The sequence below is a fragment of the Drosophila sulfurigaster genome, chromosome 3 (genome assembly GCF_023558435.1).
Source record: "Drosophila sulfurigaster albostrigata strain 15112-1811.04 chromosome 3, ASM2355843v2, whole genome shotgun sequence".
Lineage (NCBI taxonomy): Eukaryota > Metazoa > Arthropoda > Insecta > Diptera > Drosophilidae > Drosophila > Drosophila sulfurigaster.
The window spans coordinates 18,623,479-18,646,892 of record NC_084883.1 but is presented as its reverse complement, the minus strand read 5'-3'; the positions used below and the strand labels follow the sequence as shown (position 1 = coordinate 18,646,892).

At 41.3% G+C, this 23,414-nt stretch overlaps 3 protein-coding genes across 3 annotated transcripts; 2 read left to right on the top strand and 1 right to left on the bottom strand.

Moving 5' to 3' along the window:
• Nucleotides 1-7,499: 7,499 nt before the first annotated feature.
• LOC133844172 (zinc finger protein sens) lies at nucleotides 7,500-13,569 on the top strand. Its single transcript, XM_062278052.1, has 4 exons — nucleotides 7,500-8,359; nucleotides 8,500-9,611; nucleotides 12,024-12,174; nucleotides 12,601-13,569. The coding sequence occupies exons 1-4, from the start codon at nucleotides 8,203-8,205 to the stop codon at nucleotides 12,834-12,836; spliced, it is 1,656 nt and encodes a 551-aa protein (XP_062134036.1). The 5' UTR covers nucleotides 7,500-8,202; the 3' UTR covers nucleotides 12,837-13,569.
• Nucleotides 13,570-20,269: 6,700 nt separating this feature from the next.
• Nucleotides 20,270-21,958, bottom strand: LOC133843731 (POC1 centriolar protein homolog). Its single transcript, XM_062277392.1, has 3 exons — nucleotides 20,980-21,958; nucleotides 20,724-20,921; nucleotides 20,270-20,506 (listed from the first exon to the last, which is right to left on the bottom strand). The coding sequence occupies exons 1-3, from the start codon at nucleotides 21,859-21,861 to the stop codon at nucleotides 20,369-20,371; spliced, it is 1,218 nt and encodes a 405-aa protein (XP_062133376.1). The 5' UTR covers nucleotides 21,862-21,958; the 3' UTR covers nucleotides 20,270-20,368.
• Nucleotides 21,959-22,229: 271 nt separating this feature from the next.
• On the top strand, nucleotides 22,230-23,067 carry LOC133843729 (large ribosomal subunit protein bL21m). Its single transcript, XM_062277389.1, has 2 exons — nucleotides 22,230-22,400; nucleotides 22,474-23,067. The coding sequence occupies exons 1-2, from the start codon at nucleotides 22,334-22,336 to the stop codon at nucleotides 23,007-23,009; spliced, it is 603 nt and encodes a 200-aa protein (XP_062133373.1). The 5' UTR covers nucleotides 22,230-22,333; the 3' UTR covers nucleotides 23,010-23,067.
• Nucleotides 23,068-23,414: the final 347 nt, after the last annotated feature.

Sequence of the window (23,414 nt, the reverse complement as noted above, 5' to 3'; positions counted from 1 at the left end):
GAATGGTGCGCCTAGTTTATCGCCCGCCCGCCCAGCAAACAGGCCAGAAGAGATTGAGACTGCGAGACAGGGCCAGAACAGTATTACTGCAGAGCAACAGCAACAGCAACTGCAACTGAGACTGAGACTGGGAGTCTAGGAGGCATATGCAAAGCGACCGCCAAGTCAAGAGACGCTGTGATCGGGTCTCGTTTTGGTGCCGCAAAGCTACCGACGAAGCCGCCAACGCCGCAGTCGCTGCGTAAAGCAGCAGCAGCAACAGCAGCCAGAGCAGCAACAGCAACAGCACGCCACATTTCAATGATAAATGTTCAGAGAGTTGCCGTGGATAGCCTGGATAGCCAGCTTGGCCAGCTTGTAGCGCTTGGGATGGCTGGATAACTGGCACTGCGATTGCTCTTGGGCTGCGCTATATTGGGTAAATTGTTTTATTGCAGTTCAATTGTTGGGCCTGGCATGGCCTTAGCTTTAGCTTTTGGGGTTGTCAAGCGATGGCGCTCCTTGGCGGTGGTCTCCCTACAAACAGTAGCTCAAGTCACATTAAGTCTTAAGTGTCTCGTTCTCTATCTCTCTCTGTGTGTAGTTGCTCTAACTACAGTTGAAGTGATCGCATTGAATGCTAAATACAATTATTACTCACTCAATGAGAACTAGGGTTGCAGTTAGGCAAGTTTCACTGTACTACGTATGACACTTTTATTCGACTGGCAATTGTGTCCCTTTCATTGCATTACAATATATCTTTGCATCTTTAGTTTGCCGCACAGTTGCTTGATCTCTCTGTCCAACCGTAAGCGGAGATTATGGCATCATTTCGAGTCTTGTGAAATGTTAATAAATGGCTTATCTGCCCGTGCGACGACATGTGTTTGGCTTAATTGTGTCAGCGTGTGGGCTTTTGCATTTGGAAAGTTTAGCATTGCGGGACCACTGAACTTTCGCACAGCCTTAAATGGTCAAAATAGCAACAGCAATTGCAATTGCAATTGCATTCGCTGACTGCTGCTAATTACGACAAACAGCAGTAGCAACAGCAACATTCAAACTGTCAGAGATTTGTGCGGGTGAACTGCCAGTGGCAAGACCAGTCTCAGTCCCTGCCCCAACTTGTTGAACTGTGGCCCAGTCACAGTCGGTGCCTTATTTGTAGCAAATTGTTTGTGGCGCCAGTCCACAGTTCAAACAATCCTAACAAGCACTTACAGCAGTTGCCTACAACTCTAGCATAACATCGGGACATTGGGACATCGATGGTCCCATGGTCACTCATGGGGTCGAGTGAGAAGTTCGGTCCATTTGTATGTCGTCTCCCAAAAATGGTAGCATTGGAATTCAATCTTAAAGCCATTTGCAATTAATATCAAATGAAATTGAAATAAATTTAAGTAGCAATTGCGAAGCCACCTACAAAACTCTGCTACCGTATTACGTCCATTCCATTCCATGCGCTCAACCCAAGCCCAGTTACAATTCCGATTCCAATTCCAATTCCAATTTCTGTTGTCTGTTGTCTGTTGCCAGTTGCAAGTTTTGCTGCGAGTCGCTGATTTTCATCATGCGTTGGGTGCGCAACTGGAGGAGAGCAGAGCAGAGCAGACAAGCTTTCGCCTCGCTTCGCGGTGGTCAGTGGACAACTTCAACCTTTTGGCTTTAAGCTAATCGCCATCGTATTCCCAGTCCCAGTTTCGTTCCTATTCCCATTCCCATTCGCTCTCGCTCTCTTTCGCTTCCTCGACTCGACAATAATTTTATCAATTTTGTTTTATAATTGTGCGCAGCTGAAGCGTTCGCGCAGGCGCAACAACAATAGCCAGCGACTAAGCTCAGCCTGAGCCTGGAAAGTGTGACCAGATGATAGGAAATACATACGGAGAATCAAATAATTAATCAATCTATTATTGTGCGAAAAACGTGTTGAAGTTTTAAGAATATTTTAAGGAGTTACGAATTAACCCAATATGAATATGCTCTTCAGATAACTTGTTTATCAAATCCAAAGTTAACATTTTTTCTCAGCTTTCAAGTTAAGTAGCTTAAGATTTATTTTTTTCTGGACGCAATTTCCTAGTCAGATTTGGAGTAATTAATAATCAGATGAAAATTAATATATTGTAATATTTATTTTTTATGATATTAAATTAAAATTCATTTGGACTCTCTTAATATACATATGTAGCTATTATGTATATGTATGTATATTGACGTATCTACCCCAACAGTACATGTATTAATATTGTGCTCTGAATATGGATATTATTTCGAAAATCATATTATCTGCTTGCTAAGCTTAACATTGTAGCATACACTCATAGTGTTGTCCATTCAAAGCTTTCATTCATTAATATTTTACTTTAAATATTGATTTTGAAAATCATATTATCTGCTTGACATTTTAGCATTAACTCATAGTTTTGTCCCTCTATTAATTACTTAAATGGTTTCTTCGACCAACATAATCTTTCGACACTCATTCAGTTTTCACTATGTAGAAGCTATGCAATCGCCAACAAATTGTCGGAAAACGAAGCTGGTCACACTGCGCTGCTGTCCTACTCAGCTCGGGTCAACAGTAAACTACGCAGATTTCATTGTTTGCAGCTCGCCATCAGCAGCAGCAGCAACAATAACAACAACAACGAGAGTAAGCAACAACAGCATGTAAATGTCCGTCTTGTTGGAGTGTGTGTGTGTGAGTGTGTGTGTTGGCCAGCCAAGTGGCCAACTGTCGAGCGGCTGGCGTTGCCTAGTAGCTGCTGGCCTGCCCAGGAGGCTTGTTGCTGTTGTCTTAAATTAATACCAAATTGTCAACGTTCGCTATAGCAAAAGCTGCAAGCCGCAGCAACGCCACATGATAAGACGAAGACCGAGAGCCAGCCAAGAGTCAGGCCAAGAGCGAAACGAGGTTTCAGCCTAGGCCCAGGCTGGGCAACATTGGCAACATCGGCAACATGCGGCGCTGTTGCTGCCACAGCTACTGCAATGCGTTGGAGATCTACGTCCACAGTATTGCCGAGTGCTTATGCTTATGCTTTGTTTTGTTTTGTGGCTTTCGCTTCGGCTGCTGGCTGCTTGCTCGTTTTGGTCTCGCTATGGTCTAAGGTCTTCGATGGTCGTCAATTGATAGCCAGATTTGTGCAATTATCATTTTAATAATTGCCAACAATCTGCACGATATGAACCGTCGCTGCAACAGCAGCAGCAAAGTTGGAGACGCCGACCAGGACCCATTTAGATTCCGATTTGTGGACAGTGGACATAGCAAAGAAGTATGCCCCTCTCTCTCTCTCTCTCCCTCCTTCCTCTCTCTTTCTCTCTTCATGGTGCTCTGGTCGTGCTCATAACCAGTAGCCAGCGCCTTTTTGCATTTATTATTAGCTAGGGCACATCTACATAATAATAAATTTATTACAGATTTCCGTCTGATTTGTTGTTAAGAATTTGTGCAATGCGCCCGAGCCAAAAGACTAAACTGCCAGCACCCACTGTGAGACAAATAGAAGGCACTTAAAAGGCTGGCCACTTAAAACATGATGCCGGATTGTGCGATAAATCAGTGAAGATTGCATTGCAAACTGTGCGTACGAAAGCAACTGAATTTTCTGAAAACCAACAACTAATTGCTGATCCTAAATTTGCTATCCATTTGGCCACACTTAAGGTATATTTGCATTACATTGCGAATTACTAATAATATAAGTGTTATTTCCAAAAAAAAATCTTAAAGTAAATTGGTTGCAAAGCTACAATAACTATTTAACTATGTATTGTAATTTTTGCAAATATAAATCTAAGAGCTCAAAAAAAAAGAAAAATATAATCGACAATAATGACAAGTATTTCCCGACTTTGGTAACTGTATTCGTTATGGAGCATATTAAAAACCTTGATTTATTAGAAAGGATAATGATAACTTTATGAAAAAATTTAGATTTCTAAGTAAAATTGCAAGCTTCAAATCAAATCGCAAATTATATTATTTATATAAAAATCACAAAAAAATCTTTTTACATTTAAATTTTATATTTTGTATTTTTATTAATTACGTTTAAATATATTATGTTTTCCTTACTTTTTGATCTATCCTAATATTTTTAAAGAAGTCGTTTTATGTCAAATTTTAGGATACAATTTTAATGAAATAGTAAGCAATACAGTCGTATACACTATACTTAATTTGAAAATAAATCATGTTTATTAAATGATATAATGCATTCTCTCTAAGCTTCTAAAAATGATGTTTTAAGATCGAGATTCTTTCTGTGAATTAACCCGCTTTTAATTAAGTTTTATATAAAGGCTCTACTATTTATAAATTTAACTTTGAGTGCAATTTTCAACCAACATTTTACTTTATTAATTGCATTTGTTACAAAAACTTGACATTCAAAACATTAGGAAAGTTGCTGGAATATAATAGCGCCGTTCTCAGCCAGTCATTGGTAGATCCTAAAGCAGTCTAGTAAAGCCGTTTTGCAAAGCTGCCATTCAATGGGACATCATTGGCAGCCGCTGAACACAAATCAAATTCAGTTCAGTTGAACTAACGGTGCAACTAAGCTGCAATGCAATGCACGCATTGAACAACGCAAAGCAAAGCAAAGCACAAAGACTTGGTCTAAACTCAAAACTCACCTTCACCATTCAGGTAAGCATTCGGCTAAGCGACACCAACACAAGCAAAACAATCACCACACACACAGACAAACCCGTTTGCTGTTGTCGTTTGACAGTTGTCGGTTGGAAAGACCGAGAGGCGAGGAAGTCAACGCCCATTCGGTAGCTGGGCCAATCAGCGACAAGCGCGCGCCAATCCACAAGCCAAGCGACCAAGTGTAAAGGCATTCGAGAAGCAAATGTGGGATTTGTTTTTGTTTGGCAAAGAGTCGGAGAGGGAATGAAAATATGAGAATGTGTCGTAGTCGTAAACAACAAAATGGAAATTGTTTACGATTCCACTCAGTATCTCATTTTTTGCTGCTGTTGTTGTTGTTGTTGTTGTACGTTTTACCTGTGCCACTCGCGACTGCGCATATCAAACGAACGATGATGAATGTGCGCGCGTCTGGCATAAGGTGAATCCGTTACAAAAACCGTTCGCGATGTGCTGTCACTGACAACCCTCCGACTGCGATCTGCTCATCAAGAGCGGCACGCGCTCCTTACGCTCTCGAGCGCAACGAGGGGAATCGGCCAAGCAAGCAACCAACCATCAGCCCTCATCGTAGTTATAATGAATGACTAGCGGGGCAACTAAACTATATGCATAGAGAGAGCGAGCGAGCGAACATAAACCCTATTGGCATGCTTCGTAGGTCGAGCTATTGTGGCTTGTGGCACGCTCGTGTCTTGGAATGTCATCGGGGGTGTCGGTCAGCCTGGCGTCACTTCTGACTCCTGCCTGACTGATGTAATGCCGTGCACATGTCCTTTAAATGCATGCAAAGGCGTTCGACCGACTGAGAAAATTGCGCCAAAGGGAAGGAAAAACGCAAGACACAGACAGCAGAGAAGATCAGGAACGCTAAATGTGAAACGTTAAATGGATGACAAGAAGAAGTGTGCCCGCGTTTTCTTGTCAGGCGTAACCTAGGCAGGTGTGGGCCACAGCAAGATAAACTGGAAATTGCTTAGCACACGAGGCGACCAAGCGCAGCAAGGTCTGAAATACACTGCACTCAGGACGAAGAACATATTACTATGTATGTTATACTGTGCGATCAGGACGAACGACTAAGGAAAAGCAACCAACCGAACGATGCAACACATACTTATAAGAAAAGGTGCATCTAGAAAGGAAAGGAATGCGAACAAGTGGCAGGTGATCGTCTATGATTTTTAATTGCTTTCTGACTTCTTCATAATTTCTTTAATGATAAGCGGTTTACAAAAATTCCTTTGTAGCTATTAAAATGAACAAAAAATATGTTTTTGGTTGATGATTAGCAGAAATAAATTTTTAATATAATATAATAAGTAAATAATTACAACAAGAAACACGTTTTGATGAAGAACCTTTGTATAAATTAAGTAAACAATTAGCTAATCAAAATCAATCAAAAATTTTTGCTTTTTACATCAATTCATATACCATAACTTTTCAATGTAAGTAATTACAATAAGAAACACGTTTCGATAAAGAACTTCAAAATTAAGCCAACAATAAATGATAAAAATCAAAAAAGAATTTATTGATTTTTGTCAAATTTAATTACCATACATTTATAAAGAATATAGCTACTAAATAATTACAATAACAAACAACTTCTAAATTAAATAAATAATGAAACAAACAAAAATGTATTGCTCTTTAGTCAAATTTAAATACCACAAATTTTCAAATTATGTATTTTAAGCTATAATTTCAAGCAAAAAAAAATGTATTCTATTTGAATGTATAATTTTTTAAAACTAAATAAATTTCAAATCATGATTTTTTGTAATCTTTCTTACATAAGTTACCAGATGGATTCATTCATTCAAAATAAATTTCATTAAAAAGTAGTTTATTCCAAAATAATATTTTTTGCGGCTTCTGCATGCAGCTAGTCCTTAACTTAGTATACAGCAAAATGATTCCGAAACAGCCAAAGAGCTTGAAAAATAAAAGAATTCAATATTTTCATTAAAAGATGTGTACAATGCTTTAAATCTTACTTATTGACAATAAGAACTAACTTTTTGTTGGTATCTCTTAATCTGTAATATTATTTTCAGGTAAGAAGTTTGAAAGTTCTACTCGTATGTGCAGCCAAAGTTCTTTGCCCAGTGAGTGCAATATGGTAAATAAAAAACCCATGTTGAGTAAATATGCTTATAAATAAATAAGTATATTAACATAATCACACACTCTGCAAATTCCGAACATTTCAAATATTGTATTAGAAATTGTATAAAACACTTGAAGAGCAAAATGGGGTTTATCCATTTAAAGACTAAGATCATTTGTATATTTGCTTAAGCATTTGTTAATCGGATTATGTGTGTATATATCCGAGAAAGCCTCACACCCTCGAGAGACAACAACAACAACAGATCACTGTTTGCTGAACAGTTGCTCAACCCTCGCAAACAAATATCCTTCGTTCGTTTCGTCTGTTTCAATTGAGTAGGCATGCGACTTAGCTGAGTCACAATCCCAATACGAATCGCAGAGCTAGCCAACAGTTGGTGTCAGTTGCGCCAACAACAACAACAACAACAAAGACAACAGCAGCAGCAGCAACTGTAACAGTTACATTACGCAAAAGGACAGCGGGGCGAAGGTAGCAAAGCAAAAACAACAACAAACGCCCGCCAAACTTTAACTGCATACCAATTAGTTGAGAAACGCGTGCTGCCAGCAGCGACAACAGCAACAACAACAACCACAGCTCAGTAACAGCAGCAGCAGCAACAACAACAACAATGAGCAGCGCACGATCAAAGTAACTGATAGAGAGAAGAAGAAGGGAAGAGAGGTGAGGGAGAGAGAGATAAAGAACGGGAGAGCAGAGGCGCTGCGTAACTGTGTGTCTTGACCCTTACAACATGCAGGACAACAGCAACAACAACTGCAGCAGCAGCAGCAACAACAGCAACAACAAGAGCAACGACAACAGCCGCCGCCAACTGCTGCCAAAGGTGAAAAACCAGAGTTGGCAACACACGCACACACTCAGACACACACACACTCACACAGACACTCAAGTACAAAAGGGCTCTTGAGCCACCACTAAAGTCAACATTGAAGCCACCAATACGACTGCACTGAGGGTTCGTTTTGATTCGGCTTACACACACACACACACACAGACAGAGAGAGCCTCGATTTTCGGCCAAGTTGGTTGTGGCACTCGCTTCACCGTTGGCTCAATTTAGAACCGCACAGTCGGCCAAAGATTCAGTCAGGTGCGAAGCACCGAGCGATACAGACGTGTTCGTCTCTCAGTGAGCCAAGTTTTGATCTGTTACCAAAAAGAAAGTAAAAACCAACAAGATTTTTCTCAAAGATCCTCAGCAACAATTTTACCAAAAAGAAAGAAAACTAAACTAAAATAAATTATAGAAAATTTCTATTGTGAAAATATCTTTTGCGGCGCATAAGAAATTTTGCAAGCCAAGTGAATAAAGTGAAGAAATATTGCCAAGGCTAGACCAAAAAGTCGCAAAAAAAAAAAAACGTAAAAAAGCCAGTGTTCAAAATAAAAGTTGAATTGAAAAGAAATGAAAATGAATCATTTGTCGCCACCGCCATCACCGCACTCGCAGCCCAGTCCGGCGGGCTACGCAAATCCAGGGCTCGATAAGCAATGGATGCAGCGAGCCTCAGCCTTCAACACTGTGATAGCATCTGCCGCGGCCCAAAAGCTCAACAACAGAGGTAAGTCCCGAAGTGCGAAGATCTCTTCTAAAGGCGCTGCAAATGAGCTGCAATCTCTTAGATACAAAAGTATCTATCTATTGGCAAAGTATCTTAGGCTTAATTTGTGCGCTGTGTCTGTTCTTTCTGTCGCTTTGCAGATCTGCCTTTCCTCTACAATCCGCTGCTCTACTCGAGCGCTTTGCTATGGCCACAGTTTCTGCTCTCCTCAGCTTCGATGCTGGGCACACCGCTGACACCCATGACGCCAAAATCACCCGCCTCCGTCATACTAAATCCACGCGATCGCGACTATGCGTTGACCCCCGAAAAGGAGCAAGAACAGCAACTGATCAGCAGCAGCAACAACAGTTCATTGCAGCAGCAGGTAGATGAGGATATGCCATTGAATCTTAGCACCAAGCAACGCCACACTGTCTACTCCGATCAGGAGCAGGATCACGATCACCATCACGATCACAACAGCAGCAACAGCAGCAGCAGTGGCAGTCTAAGCGGACGCAGTCTCAGCGATGCCGAGCAGCGACTGCAACTCGGTTCACTCAGCAATGTGACGCCTCCGCCTCTGAGGGCTGTGAATCTAAAGACGGCAAATGCGATGACACCGCAACAGCGTCGCTCACAAGGCAACATCATTTGGTCGCCGGCTTCGATGTGTGAGCGCAACACGCGCATGGAGAACTCTCCGATGGAGGATGATGAGGAGCAGCAAGTGGATCCCATAGTGCGCAAGTTCAAGTACGAACGTCGTTCGGCTGCCTCGATATCGTCGCTGCAGTCGCCGTTGTCGTCGCTGGCGCCGCAAACAAATGCGGCACAGGATCTGGAGTTTGAGAATGCGCAGCAGCAGCTGTATGCGCATCGCAGTGCTTTCATGGCTGGCCTCGCGGGCAACAATCTGGAGTTGCTCACACAGCACCTGAAGTCGCAGCAGCAACATCAACAGCAACAACAAAAACAAAAGCATCAGCAACAAGAGCAGCAGGTTAAGATTGAGGCCGAACAGGATAACAACCGTTCGGCTGCCGCTCTCATGGGACTTGTGGCAGCCGCCGAGTATGGCTATATGCGTAATCAACACCAACAGCAACAACACACGACTCAGCAGCAACAACAGTTGCAACATCAGCAGCAGCAGCAGCAGCAACATCCTGATTCAACTGCCACAGATGTTGTACTTCGTTCGTCCTCCTCATCATCATCGTATATAAAAAGCGAGTGCGAGGAGAAACCCAGTGGACGAAACTTTCAGGTAAGCGAACAAACGGGAAGTCAATAAGATTTTTTTTTTATGTTTTGTGGAAGCTGAGCATAACGGAAGTGCACAGACTGCAAATATCCTCAAAAAGAAATCTAAGAACTGAATCTGTAGCCAATCTCTGCTGACAAAAAGTTGTGAAAACCTTGTCCTTTTGCCACTAATGATAATATTACGTGACATCAGAGAGTGCCTTCGACTCCTTTCGTTGTGCTGGGGAAACCTCATAAATTGCACAAAAAGTCTTCTTCAAATATAAATATTCAAAACGAATCGGTTTGCATTGCGTGTCTGTTATCCGACCCACTTACGGGTACTCGAACTTCCACTCGTTCAATTCCCCCGTGTTAATTGTTTCATATTTTGAAGGTCCTGTCCTGCGTTTTAATTGTCGCCCAGCTTAGCTATCGATGGCAGTAATGCCAACCACCCATTTCAATTTGGAAAAGTGGCACCGTCAGTCGAAATGTGTAATAAACTCTTTCTATGGAAATTCAATTAAGCACAATCGAAATCACGCAATTAGTTAATCAAATAATTTTGATTATTCCGAACTGAATGTGTACGTCATTTCATTTAGAGTGAGTTTGCCTCGCTGAAGATTTATGTTGAAATTACGGCAATAGCTTGGCTCTCTTCGTTTTGTGTTGGGCCCAATCATAATTGTCATTTTGTTAAGCATTTTCTGCCACATTAGCCACACGAGAGGGACACACGACCACACGAACTCGACTTCTGCTTCGATTGCGACTTGTGACTTGAACTTGATACGAAAAGGGTACTAAAGATATCTAGAGGGTATGTGCTTGCTCTGACTACCCCCGTTGTCAGTTGTTGTTTATATCAAAGGCACTTCAACACCCGCGTCGGCCAACTACGTTTTCGTTTATTTTTTCACACATTTAATGGCAACGCGTGGTCGGGGTCGGGGTCGGGGTAAGGGTCGATGCAGTGAAATGCGATAGCCTCATGGGGTTTCCAAGAGCCTGGACATATGGTCAAAGACAGTTGCTCAAGTCCTTGGCGCAGGCGCATCTTAGTCCTTTCATTTTTTTTTTTTGAGCTCGCGTTTTTGTAAGTCTTTACATCTGTTGTCGTTGAATTTGAGGGCCACCCGCTAAGCTGGGCCACACTCAGCATTTGGGTCTGATGAAGTCTGAGAGCTCGGCTCTGAGTCATGTTGTTGGGGTTTCTACGCTACGCAGTGAGAGAGTTTTGTTTTTTGCCAACTTCCGTTTTGGGGGCGACTTGAGCAAATTGACATTATGGCTCAGACTGCATGTAACAATGGGCCAACTAATTGGGCCTCTGTCTAGCTCTGGCTGGCAACATGGGATTGGATACCATCTCGAGCCAACAGTCCACACATTCAAGCAATGTATCCAATGCAATGCGCAAATAGAAAATCCCAAAACACAAAATAAAAACCGACAACAAATTAAATATGGGAATAAAAAAACGAGTCAGAGAAAGAAATTGTTGTTTCTCTGAGGCACACTTGTGTCAATTTACAATATGCGTAGGTTTTCGAAAGGTTTTAAGTATTATTTTGTTGCTGCTGCTGCTGCTGTTGTTATAAATGTCACACACGTAGCACTTCGATTGCTAGGCCAGCTCAACTCATGGGGCTATTGGGATTGAGTTGTGTCAATACGGGAGCGACAATGTTTAGATACTGTTGCATGTTGCAGCAACACAAACTGTGCAAACATTTAATCTCGCAGCGAAGATGTTACGATCCCCCAACTTTATAGCTTGTGGTCCCTGTCCACACACACACACACACACATAGGTCGACACAACAGTCCTCGAGTAATGCCCCACAGCTGTGTTTGGCCGACAAACAACGACAACGACGACGAGTTAATATCAATTTCAATTTCATATCTACAGCCTTTAGCTCCATCATTTCTTTTGTTCGTCGGAGAAATGAGTTCTACTTGAGATTTAGCATTTATTTATCATATTTAGCATTGAGACGATCTGCTGTTTGTTTAGCTGTTTCTTAAAAATAAACTCCACAATTATTATAATATTCATGTGCATGATCTGTCCACCTTCCCCACTTTACCCACTTCGCCCATCCATGGGGTTTTTCCCAGAATATTCTCGTCACCTGTTGCCAAATATTTGCACACTCACAAATCTAGTTTAATTCATAAGTATTTAGCACACACACATTATTATGTTGTTTGAGATTTTATTTGCCACGACATTGCGCGACAGTTTTGTGACTCGTTTTCGACTTCGTTTTTAGGTTCGGTTTCGGTTTCGAGTTTGGGTTTCCATTTCGATTTCAGGCTGAATAAACAATTCTTTCTTTTGAGCTGGGGAGGAATTCTGACTTATTTTGTATCAATATTTAACGTGCTCCAATTCGGATTCTTTTCTTTCTTTCTGTTGCAGTGCAAACAATGCGGCAAGTCGTTCAAACGCTCCTCGACACTATCCACTCACCTGCTGATACACAGCGATACCCGGCCATATCCCTGCCAGTATTGTGGCAAGCGATTCCATCAGAAGTCCGACATGAAGAAACACACCTACATACATACCGGTAAGTTTATATCTCTTTTTGGATAGGGTTAATATATTTGCATAATTAGACAGACAAAGAGGGGAATTTCAATGAATTGGCACAGTTGTTGACCCACATGAAATTCACTTTGTATTTGATCTTTCAACAGTCAAAAGTAGGTGGCGAACAAAATGTAGTTTTTGCCAACAAAGTTATTTCGAATCAAGTGCATGCACCGTTAACAGTTTTCTGTTTTATTTCTGTCCGTTTGTCACCCTCTAGTGAGATTTATGCCACCCTCATTTTGTAAGTCAAACCCATTAAAATCAGCGACGCGAGTGTTTTAGATGTTTATCTAGCGAGCGTTGCTTTCAATTTGTCTAATTGCTGACTGCAACTGTTTCATTTCATTATACTAATTGTTTTATTGATTTCAATTTCCATCTCCTCCTCCTCTGCTTGCAGGTGAAAAGCCCCACAAGTGCACCGTCTGCCTGAAAGCGTTCAGCCAAAGCTCCAATCTGATCACGCACATGCGCAAGCACACAGGATACAAACCCTTCGGCTGCGGACTCTGCGATCAATCCTTCCAGCGCAAAGTGGATCTGCGACGTCATCGGGAGAGTCGCCACGAGGAGGCTGTTGGCGCTCTGACGCCGCCTGCTCTGCTCAAAATGGAGGTCAGCAGCAGCAGTTGTTAACGATCGCCACTGATCGTCGTAGTTCGTAGTTCATGAGACACACCAGAGACCACCACAGCAAAGAATCCCAGTCGGATCAACCCAAAACCAGTTATAACGATCACGTTGGCAAAAGTCGTCTAAGTCGTCGCTATGAAGCCAAAGTTTTGTTTTGTTTAGGCATCCAAAATATAATACTTACTATTTGTTAAGGGAACTCCCATAAGACCATTCCTCCCGCCCCCGCAGCTCTATTGCTCAACTCTAGATCTAAGCTCTGTATATACTGACAACCACAACAACAAAAATACAAAAGACTTTTCATTAGTTCTTAAAAGTTAGTATTAACAAAACACAATGAGTATATTCTAGAAGTAAGCTAACATAATTTATTATACTAATTTTACTCTATGATTTCTTATGAACCCTTTTTTGATTTTATTTTATTCTAACGAAGAAAACCAAATTCCAAATTGGCCTAGTAAAAAGCAAAGAAAACGCAGCTAAAAGTACCAAAGAATACCAAACAACAACAACAAAGAATACTTGGCAAAAAGCGTCATTAAAATTGTCAAAATTATTTGTCTGTCTCAATGTTAAATTTAACAACAATTATTATATTTATTTAAACATTAATTATTTAAGCTCAACATAAGTTCTTTAGTTTTAATTATTATGTGTATAATTTATAAACTTATTTTCTTTGTATTTAGTTTTATTTTGATTACATATTTGATTTGGCGAAAATAAAGTTCAAAGCTAAAGAGAAATTAAATGATTTATTGAAGGCAGTAAGAGATTATATTCAACAATGAATATAAAATACGTTCTCAAAATAATGCTATTATTTTATTCTATATCAAGAGAAAGCTTTCGTTCGTGTCTTGAGCTCCTTTTAACTACAGCAATAAGAGGATCCATAGTACAGTTAACAGAACTGACCTTTGGCAATTTTCATGGCTCAACTAGACAAGCCTGCACTCAATTTTAAGGACATTTCAAGGACGCCTTAGTTGGCCAAATGGCTAAATTCACTTAGCAAAATGTTGCTACAAATTGTGTGAAGCATGTCAAAAATGTCTTTGAGCTGCCCAAAAACCTGATTTTATAGTTAAATTTTTGCACGTAGCCAATTGCCAGGCAAACAGGAGACTTGAGACTGGGACACAGGGGATTGGGCAATGGGCAATGGGCATTGGAAGCTGCTCCTGTTTCGGGTGCCGCGGTGATCTTTGATCTTCGCTCATTGTGGCATGCGCGGAATGCGCTTTGTAAAACGCCGCGTTACAAGCCCCAAAGTCGATGGAGGAGAGAGAGAGAGAAGAGAGCACGGGAAAACGCCAATAAGTGTTCGAAGTTCGAGCTAATTGCGCCCGAGAGTTTTATCAGCATGAGTGCGACAAGGAAAGAGAGACTGAGAAAGAGAGGGAACGATGCGAGAGTGATCATCGATTGCGAACGATTTGCTGATCGCAATTTGAGCACAACTCCGAATGTCAATGCCTTTTGCGGCACTTTAAAACGCCCGAAATGAAGTTTGGCAGTTTACAAATCACCGACTCTCGACTCTCTGCTCATTATCGCCATTCATCGGTAGCTGCAATCAAAATCAGCAAGAGCATTTGACAAGGATTTCAGTGAGAGCTGCTGCCTCGCCTGCTGGCTTGCCACTTGTCCGCCGCGACGGTTGTGGCATGCAACAAATTGATCGAAATTGACAAAATATTGGACGCAACAAACAAAAAAAAAAAAAGAAATGAGAACAGCCAGCGAGTACAGGCCGATGAGCGACCATCAAAAATATGCAGTTCAATTGCATTGGCGGCGGCTGCAAAACAATGCAGCTCAAGGACTTTGGCCAAGTGCCGACAAAGTGCTGAAATTGCAAAGAGGAGTGAGTGGAGGGAGGAGGAGGAGGAGGGTTCTCTATGTGTAGAGAGCATAGCATAGCACTTTAAGCTACTCATTATGTAAGCAGCAGCATAATCCCAGCTGCAAGATGCCCCATTTCGATCGAGCTGCAAAGGGACAGCAGCAATGGTTGCCATATGCGAGGTTTGTTAACCCCCCGAGCATTGAGCGGTTAACACAGTTAACACCTGAGCCCACATAATTTGTCATGCCATTTGAATTTATACAGCATTCAAATACAAATAAGCGACAAGCCCCCATAAAAAACTGAAAACTGAACCGCGAACAGACAATCGAAGTCAAAGTGGCAGTTCAACAAAAGCTGCGCTCAGCTGCAACCCCAAAAACAACGAAAACAAAAACGAAATCATCGAGGAGTGAAGTGAAAATTAAGAGGAAATTGTCTTAGAAGAGGCTAGGAATAGACGAAGAGCAGGAGAAGAGCCCGCTGAATATCCGTTTTCCGTTTTCTGTTTTCCGTCTACCCCTAGCTAAAGGTGCCCAGTTGCCTGGGCAGGTGACTTTGACTTTGGCTATTAATAAAAATAATAGTTGCGGCTAAAAGGTGAGCGAGGATCGCAGCGCAAAGTATGTGCGTGGAGGCCATCACATGAAAAAAGATGTCTTAGGTCAGTTGCCGGTCCGTCGAGGGCTGCAACAACAACAACAACAATAACAACGAGAGCAGCGCAGTCGATGGCAACAGCGACTGCGACTGCGACGGTGAGGCTGCTGCAGGTGAAGCGAGCCGAGGGCACAATTAAAAGGTTGGCCCGACTCGAGGGATGTGGCTGAATGGGAAAAAGGCACCTGTAAGCCAAGGAGCCAGCAGCCATGAGGCAGGAGGCAGGAGGCAGGAGGCAGTGAAGGCAAAAATGTTACAGCGGCTCATTTATGTTTATGTCCTTTCGTTGTAAGCGCAGAGCGCTGATTCCGATTCCTTTTTGAGCCGCACAAGTGGCGCGCCAGCACCTGCTGAATCCTGCTGGAACCTGTCGTTGTCATCGTCGTCGTCGACGTTGTCCTGGCTCAATAATTTTGTGAGCCCAGACGACGCGTGCTCAAAGCCGGTTTACAGCAAACATATGCCAGTTGAAGCTTGCTTGCTGTTGCTGTTGAGGCTCGCAGTCAGAGGCAAATTACAACAGCAGCAGCCAGCAGCCAACAACCAGCAGCTCAACATTGAACGATCTGTGGTAATGCCAGGCATCGAATGCAGTTGACAAGGGCCACACGCCACCATAAACAAAAACGAAACATCAACAGCAACAACAACAAGCAACATACAAGATACAAGCAACTGCAGTCAGAAATCTCTCAGACAAACCGCAAAACTGCAAGATTGAGATCTGACTGCAATCTTCGTCTAATCTAGGCCCATGCACCTTGAGGGAGTGTGCCGCAAGCTGACGCATGCGAAAAACGAAAAAAACTAAAGGAAAAGAAGGTGCACACAACAGCAACAACAAAAACCAAACAGCAGCAGCAACTCGACAACAGCAACAACAACAACAATTGCTGTAAGTGCGCCTGCACCTGTCACGCTCATCGATATTACAAGCGGCTGTGACGGCGACTTCACCAGGCCAAAATGACCCAATTTTGATAGACCCTTCGCCTTCGCTTCCTTCGTCTTCGCTTCGTCCTCTGTCTGCGGCTCTGTCGGTGTTGCTGTCGGTGTGTCTTGTGCCTCTGTCTTGCTCAGGATTGTGCGTTGTTCTTCTTTTTACGAGTTTTCCCTGACTTTTTAAATTGATAAGTTACGATTGCAGCAGTTTTCTTTGATTAACCATTGTCACCTGCAGCTCGAACTGGGAATTTCAAATGTATGTCCGATTGATGACTGGAGATTGACGCGGATCGAGAGTGTCTGTGTTGTGATAATAGAGCAGCTGAATGTTGCACATGCCGCGCATTAATACCGCATCATTTTAATCAATTTCAAAACTGAGATATTTGAAATGTAATTTCAAAATTAATTTACTTACATATATGTATGTAGATATAGAAAAGTTTAAATATTTTCACGCTTAATCGATACTAATAGCTATATCTGTCACAAATAAAGTTAAATTCAATAAGCTAAATGTAAACTAAATACAATTGAGTGAATTCAATTAAAAAAGCAAAAAGCCGGAAAATGTAATAAATTCAATAATTCACCTAATGTTTTAATGCTTATCAAATTTTATATAAGCTACTATTAGGTAATAATTTAAATACATTTTTTAATAAACTTCCTTATTTGCAATCTAAATCAATCTTCCCAATCATAAAAATTTGTTTATTTTTCATATTAAATCCATTTTATTATTTGAATTAAATTAAATTAAATTAAACACAAATAAATATTTTATTTTGATTTTATTTTAATGAAATGAAAAAGATTATCTTTCAATTTATTCTTGATATAATAATACGTTCTTTCATGTATCAAATTATTTATACTTTAACGATTTTATTGTATTCATTTCGGTGTAACTTTTTTCTCAACAACTACTGCTCAAAGTTGACTTTAAATAAATTCCTATGGAAAATTAATATAAAATATATGAAATATATATATAGTATGTCTAATATTTATGTCTATAGCGTGGATTAAAAATATTTATTGTTTTCAGAACCAACACATTTCCAAAATGATTACTCTGTGAAGTTTACATTCAATTCAGCCATCAGGAAGAAAGTTAAGCAAGTTCGCTGGCCAAATCAGAAGCCAATAGAGTGCCAATGGGGCAAAGCAAGAGAGGGGGCAAGAGGGTAGGTGAGGGACCAGTCAGTCAGTTAGTCAGTCAGCAAGGCAGCCATTCAGAGATTAGCAGTACGTTACTTTGGAAAATCTTAAGCTCTTTCGATTTGCTGGCAAGGGAAAAAAGCAATGACAAATCCAAGTCAAATATGCAAGCAACCCCCACAATGCAGGCAATAGTCGAGTCAAGTGGCAGGCATATACTACATATATGGTATATGTTAGTACTATATGTATTGTAGTAAGACAAAGCAGATTGTGAAATCTATTTAAACAGCTTAATTGGCAACAAAACGAACAACAACAATAACAACAAGAAGAAACAACCCGCAGACAATGAGCCAATCAGCAGCTTAGCAGAAGGGTGCAAGAAACCCAAAAGAGAAGTCGCAAGAGGCAAAAGCTAAAAGCAAAGCCAAAAGACCAGCAATTAAAATGACAAAATCTAAACACAAAATGGTACGGATTTTGCCATGTGCCACTGTCCAAAAGGTGCAAGCCAATGAGAAGACCTAAGAGTGCAGGGCCAAGACGAGAAGAAGCTGAACCAGAAACGACAACAGACAGAGGAGCAGACAGAGAGACAGACAATGAGACGCGAGAGGACAGACAGAGAAGCAGAGCTCAAGGTGTTTTCTTTGCTTTGAGCACAAATCAATGTGCATGGCCTAAACACAGATTATAGACAGATTTGGAGGCAACAGACGGCGGCACAAAAGGACAACAAATTGCGGCTGAAGATGCAACACACACAGACACACACACACACACACTCAGAGGTATAAAAAACAGATGAGGACGCTGACTCTCTGACTCTTGCCCCGCAAGTCATTATAAGAATTTAAGCGCACCTTTTCATTTTGTGCAAGGATCGAGCAGCAGTCGCCACAGCAGCAGCAGCGACAGGTGCGCAACGCATGCGCAGAGTCGGAGACAGAGAGGGAAGCAAAGAGTGAGCGAAAGAGAGAGAAGCGAGGCAGATAAGCAGTGCATAGCGGTAGATGGAGATGGGAGTCCTGTTTCCTGGGCATCTACCGATGCAGGCAGGGGTCGTCTCCCCGTCTTGCCGAAAGGCGTTATCCTAACAGCACTGCTCCTATAGCTTTTTCTGCTGCTGCTGTGCCAGATTCGACTTGACTTCGTTTTCGTTCGTGGGCCAAATTAATTCCTTGCCATATTTTATAATTCAACAGATGACACGAGCCAAGGCAAGGCTTTGAGGCAAGCGAGGGTCCCGCTTATTGCGGCTCGTTTGTGGCACATGCCAGCGCAGAACCTCGCCGAACTCCTGCGACTCTTGCTGCTGCTGCTGTGCCATTAAAGCTGCCCCCTCTTTTGGAAAATAGGGTCGAAGCGACTTTCAGTGTCGTTTGCTATTTCTTATGGCTAAAGAGTATGCGCAATTCGTTGGCAATTCCACAGTGTTCTCTCAGCCCTTTGGCACATTAGTTTATTTATTTGAAAATTCAGCAGTTTGGTTTTTTCGTTTTTTTTATTAAAACAGTTTGTTGAACCTTTTGCAGTGACAATGACCTTTTCTATGCGAAGGGCTTGTGGTGTCTTCATGCGGTTCAAGCACCCTACATACACGGGTATAACTGCATTTTTGCTGCCAAACTACAGTTATGTAGTAGAAGCCATGGCAATTCTACAGGTGGAAATTGTTAGCTTGTCACACTAATATCTCAAAGTCGCAACTCTTTCGTTGATCGTTGATTGCTCCTTTGTTGCCGTTGTTGTTTTCACAGTTGCACTCCTGTCACTTATCGTTCATGTTCGCTCGGCAAATTTGCTCGTTTGTTTAATCCGTTGTCAAGTTTGTCCTGAGTTGTGTTTACTATTGGTTAGCTTGCGCTCGGTTTTCATTTTTGGGGAGTTTCTGTTGCTGTTTCGGTTTCGGCTTTGCGGCCAATATTTTGAACGCATAATTAGCTGATAAAGATAGCGACAGGTTATTCACAAAGGCATTGAACTTTCCCGGTATGATCATTAGACTCGAGCAACCGAGCTGTCGATCTACAGAGCTACATAGCTACCGAGCTGCTCCAGCAGCAGGCACTTTGAAGTTGAATGAACTAGCATCAGAGTTCGATCACTTTGCCGCATAATTGCAGGTAGAGTGGCATAAGGCAGCTAGGATGGATCGAAGTTTTTTTTCTTTTGACAATTATCAGGGTGAGTAACCCCTATTGAAAACGTATTCTTTGTCACTGAAAAATTGACATCAACAGAGGATCCCAATGAAAATGTTTCATCAAGAAATTATGAAAATGTCCTTTAACAAAATATTAGTAATTTCATAACATCCAATATATAATATGCTAATTATTGCAAAATGCATTCAGATAGTAACAAGAAACTTAGAAGGTTCCTTCCTTTTAGTTGTAGTGCACTGTGATTAGAAGCTTATAGTCAAAAGCTATGAAATAATTGTTTGCTCTAAATATTTTGAAGTTAAAGTCAATATAGCAATAAAAAGGAGCTATCATATGATGAAATGATTTTTATATTTTTGTAATATTAATCAATATATATAATCCATGATCTATATAAATCAAAAGCTTTAAGTCCTCATAAAATGCAAAGGCCTATGACAGAGCTAGAATTATTAATAAATAATTTTTGAAGCATACCTTGAGGCTGCACCATTTTTCATTGGCGAAAACACCATGTGCAATAGATGGCGCCAGCAGACTCTTTGAACAGCGTTTTCAGACTATAAATACTAAATTCAACACGATTTTCAATCTCCTGACGGCGAATTAATATTTTTTATTTTCCCGAAAACATTCAAGTTTTTATTTAAAATTGAAATAATTAAAAGCACCGTACACCAAAAAGCTAACATGTGTAAAACTTAAACTTAGTAATAAATAGACACACGGCATATTATTTATGTCAAGTGAAATCGTTCTAGTCGACTTAAACGTGCATCTATCTGCGACAACTGGTTAACAATATCTTCAAGTTGTGCGGCACAGGAGCAACAATGCGAAGACGAGGATTCGGATTCCATTGACACATCCAGCACCTGTGGAAGGTTTGCCGGTTATGCGTTGTGATTGGAGAAGCCTTTAAATGTATTTGGATGCGAATGCTGTGTAACATTTGAACTACTAATCAAAGAATGATGTTTTACGTTCCAGAGACGGTGATTTCAAATTGAGGCGTGACTGATGTTTAAGTGGTGTTAAATTATTTGTACTGCCTTGCGGTGTCTGTTGTTTAGTGTGTTCGCTGTCAACAACCTGGAAATTTTCATCCAGTGTTTGATAGGCAACTGATTCACGTGGATCAATGCGAATGCTCATATCGTTGGATGCCCTCGAATTAGCACCTAGGCTTATCTTGGAGGTTGAGCTGCTATCGCAGCAGGACGACGACTGAGACTTTTCCTCAAACTGCGACGCATCGTAAGTATGCAAATTCGATTGCCAAATGAGTAGCTAGAATTTAATTCAAATTTTAGTCACACAATTTAAACAACAATTCGATTAATCTTACCTGGCGATCGCTGCCAGCTGTCGCAAACCTTTTGCCATCCTGAGTAAATGCCACAGCGTTCACTGCATCCGTGTGCCCCGTCAACGTATAGATAGGTCTGCCCTCCAGCAAATCCAAAATGCGTATGGTTTTATCATCGCTGCCGGATATCAGAAAGTTGCCACTGGGATGGAATGCCAAATCGTTGACGGGTGCCGAATGCACCACGTACAGCTGAAGCAGCTGGCTATTCATCACATCGAAGATCTTAATGCGATTGCAGCCAAGGGCAACGGCCACCATGCTGCCCCAAGGATGCCAGGCCACCTGGCGAGGCGAGGCACGCTCCTCCGTAAAGATGCGTACACATTCTCCTGTCGCAACTTCATAGATACGCAGTGATTTATCGTCACTAACTGTGGCAATGAGCTTGCCATTTGGACTAAACTTGGCAGCACGCACCCAGTTCGTTTGTTGGGCAAATGATGAGATGAATTGTCGGCGTGATACACGCCACAACTTCACAGATTTATCATCGGAGGCAGTCAGCACCATTTGCCCTGTGGGATCAAAGTCAACGCTGCGCACTGGTTTGCTGTGGGCTAGAAATTCGGCAGACACACCACGTACTTTTGGCTCCCAGACTTTGACAGTGCGATCGTGGCTGCATGAGGCTATGAAATTTCCCTTGGGCGACCAGCTAACGCCGTACACAGCTGCCGAATGTGAAGCAAAGCGAATACATCGTGCCGCTTGTTTAAGGTTCCACAAAATGACCGTGGAATCTAGTGAGCTGGTGGCAATTTGTGTTCCCTCAGGGCTGAAGCGCAATTGTGTTATATTACCAACATGTCCGGTGAAATGACGCTCCAATGCTGGATCACAAAACATATTATTCCGCATGCTTTTGTTATTTTGTTAAGAGAGATGTTAACGCTTGGTAAAAAATGTCCGCTTTAATTTGAAAACTGGTGACTGAAGGGACGCCTACCTTGTTTCGGTGTTATCGATAGCAAACATTGAACGCAAACGCAAATTGCTAGGTACACAATTTAGTATTTTCTAAATTGAAGCTAAAAAAAAGAAGAAATCTAAATTAAATTAAAATCTAGAGTCAAAAGTGATCAACAAGTATTTGTAAATATGTAATTTGTAGCTATTTTCCAAGCATTGAAATAAATAGTGCTTTACACAAATATAAAATACCAAAAAAGCCCAAAAAGTATAAAGGTTAGGAGAAACAGTATATTTTTAAACGTACATTTGTATATTTTTAAATTCAATATTCGGCCACACTCTGGTGGCAAAGTAATCGCTGTAGCTCGAGTTTTGTAATAATATTTAAGAATATTAGACTAAATAAACATAAAAGAAGATGTCTTTCTTGGCGCAAAGCGTGCGTCAAGTGTTTCGCCACACAACACAACATGTCTCATTGAGCGGTAAGTCTGTAAAATACTGTATCCATCATAGTGACATAACGGTGTGCTTTTTCTCCTCCCCTTCTTTCCACAGGTGCAATGCGTGCTTTGAGCATTTCGCCGGCATTGCTGCAACAAAACAAACCTGCGCCGTCTACGATTGATGTATCAGCTATTGCCAAGGAACATTCGAAGGAGATTCAATCCGTCTGCGAAAAAATTAACCAACAAGTAGCTAAATCGGAACAGGGCCGCCTATTTGCTGTAGTGCATTTGTGCGGTAAACAATTCAAAATAACTCCCGGCGACATTATATTGGTCGAAGGCTATTGGCCTCCAACGATAGGCGATGAGATCAGCTTGGATAAGGTGCTTTTGGCTGGCGCACGTGATTTCACGCTGATTGGACGTCCCATTCTCGAACCGGGATTGGTCACAGTGAAGGCTACCATCATCGAGAAGACCCTGACACACACAAAAACCCACTTTAAAAAGAAGCGAAGGAAGCAGTACATGCGTATCAACTTCCAACGCTCCCCAAACACCATGATTCGCATCAATTCTATTGAGTTGACTCGTCCAGTTGAACACAATGCTGCGGATGCTCCTCCTTCCCTGCGTTTATTCTAGTTATTTGCTTTAATCTGTTGATTTAAAATACATGTGTACATGAAGTTCGTACAAAATGCGTTCTTTTATTCATTTTATTTTTGGATAATTGTTTATTACTATTGTCCTCGCCGTTTTAAAGATGTTTTATTTAAAACCAGTGTAGTCAAAAACAAATTGTCAAAGCTTAATATTTCCGTATTTTTTAAAAATCTAAAATTGGTTATTTTCCTACAATTTTCTATTATCAGGAAATAAAAATGTTAAAGAACTTCGCAAAAAAATAAAATTAAAATTTTAATTAGAATGATGTTGCTCTATCAAAAGTTTTTCAACACTGTTTGTTTGCTTGTTCTGGCAGTCTGGCAACTCTGCAGAACCGCGCGTTGAATGAAATTTAAAAAGTCTATACTTCCTTAGGCTTCG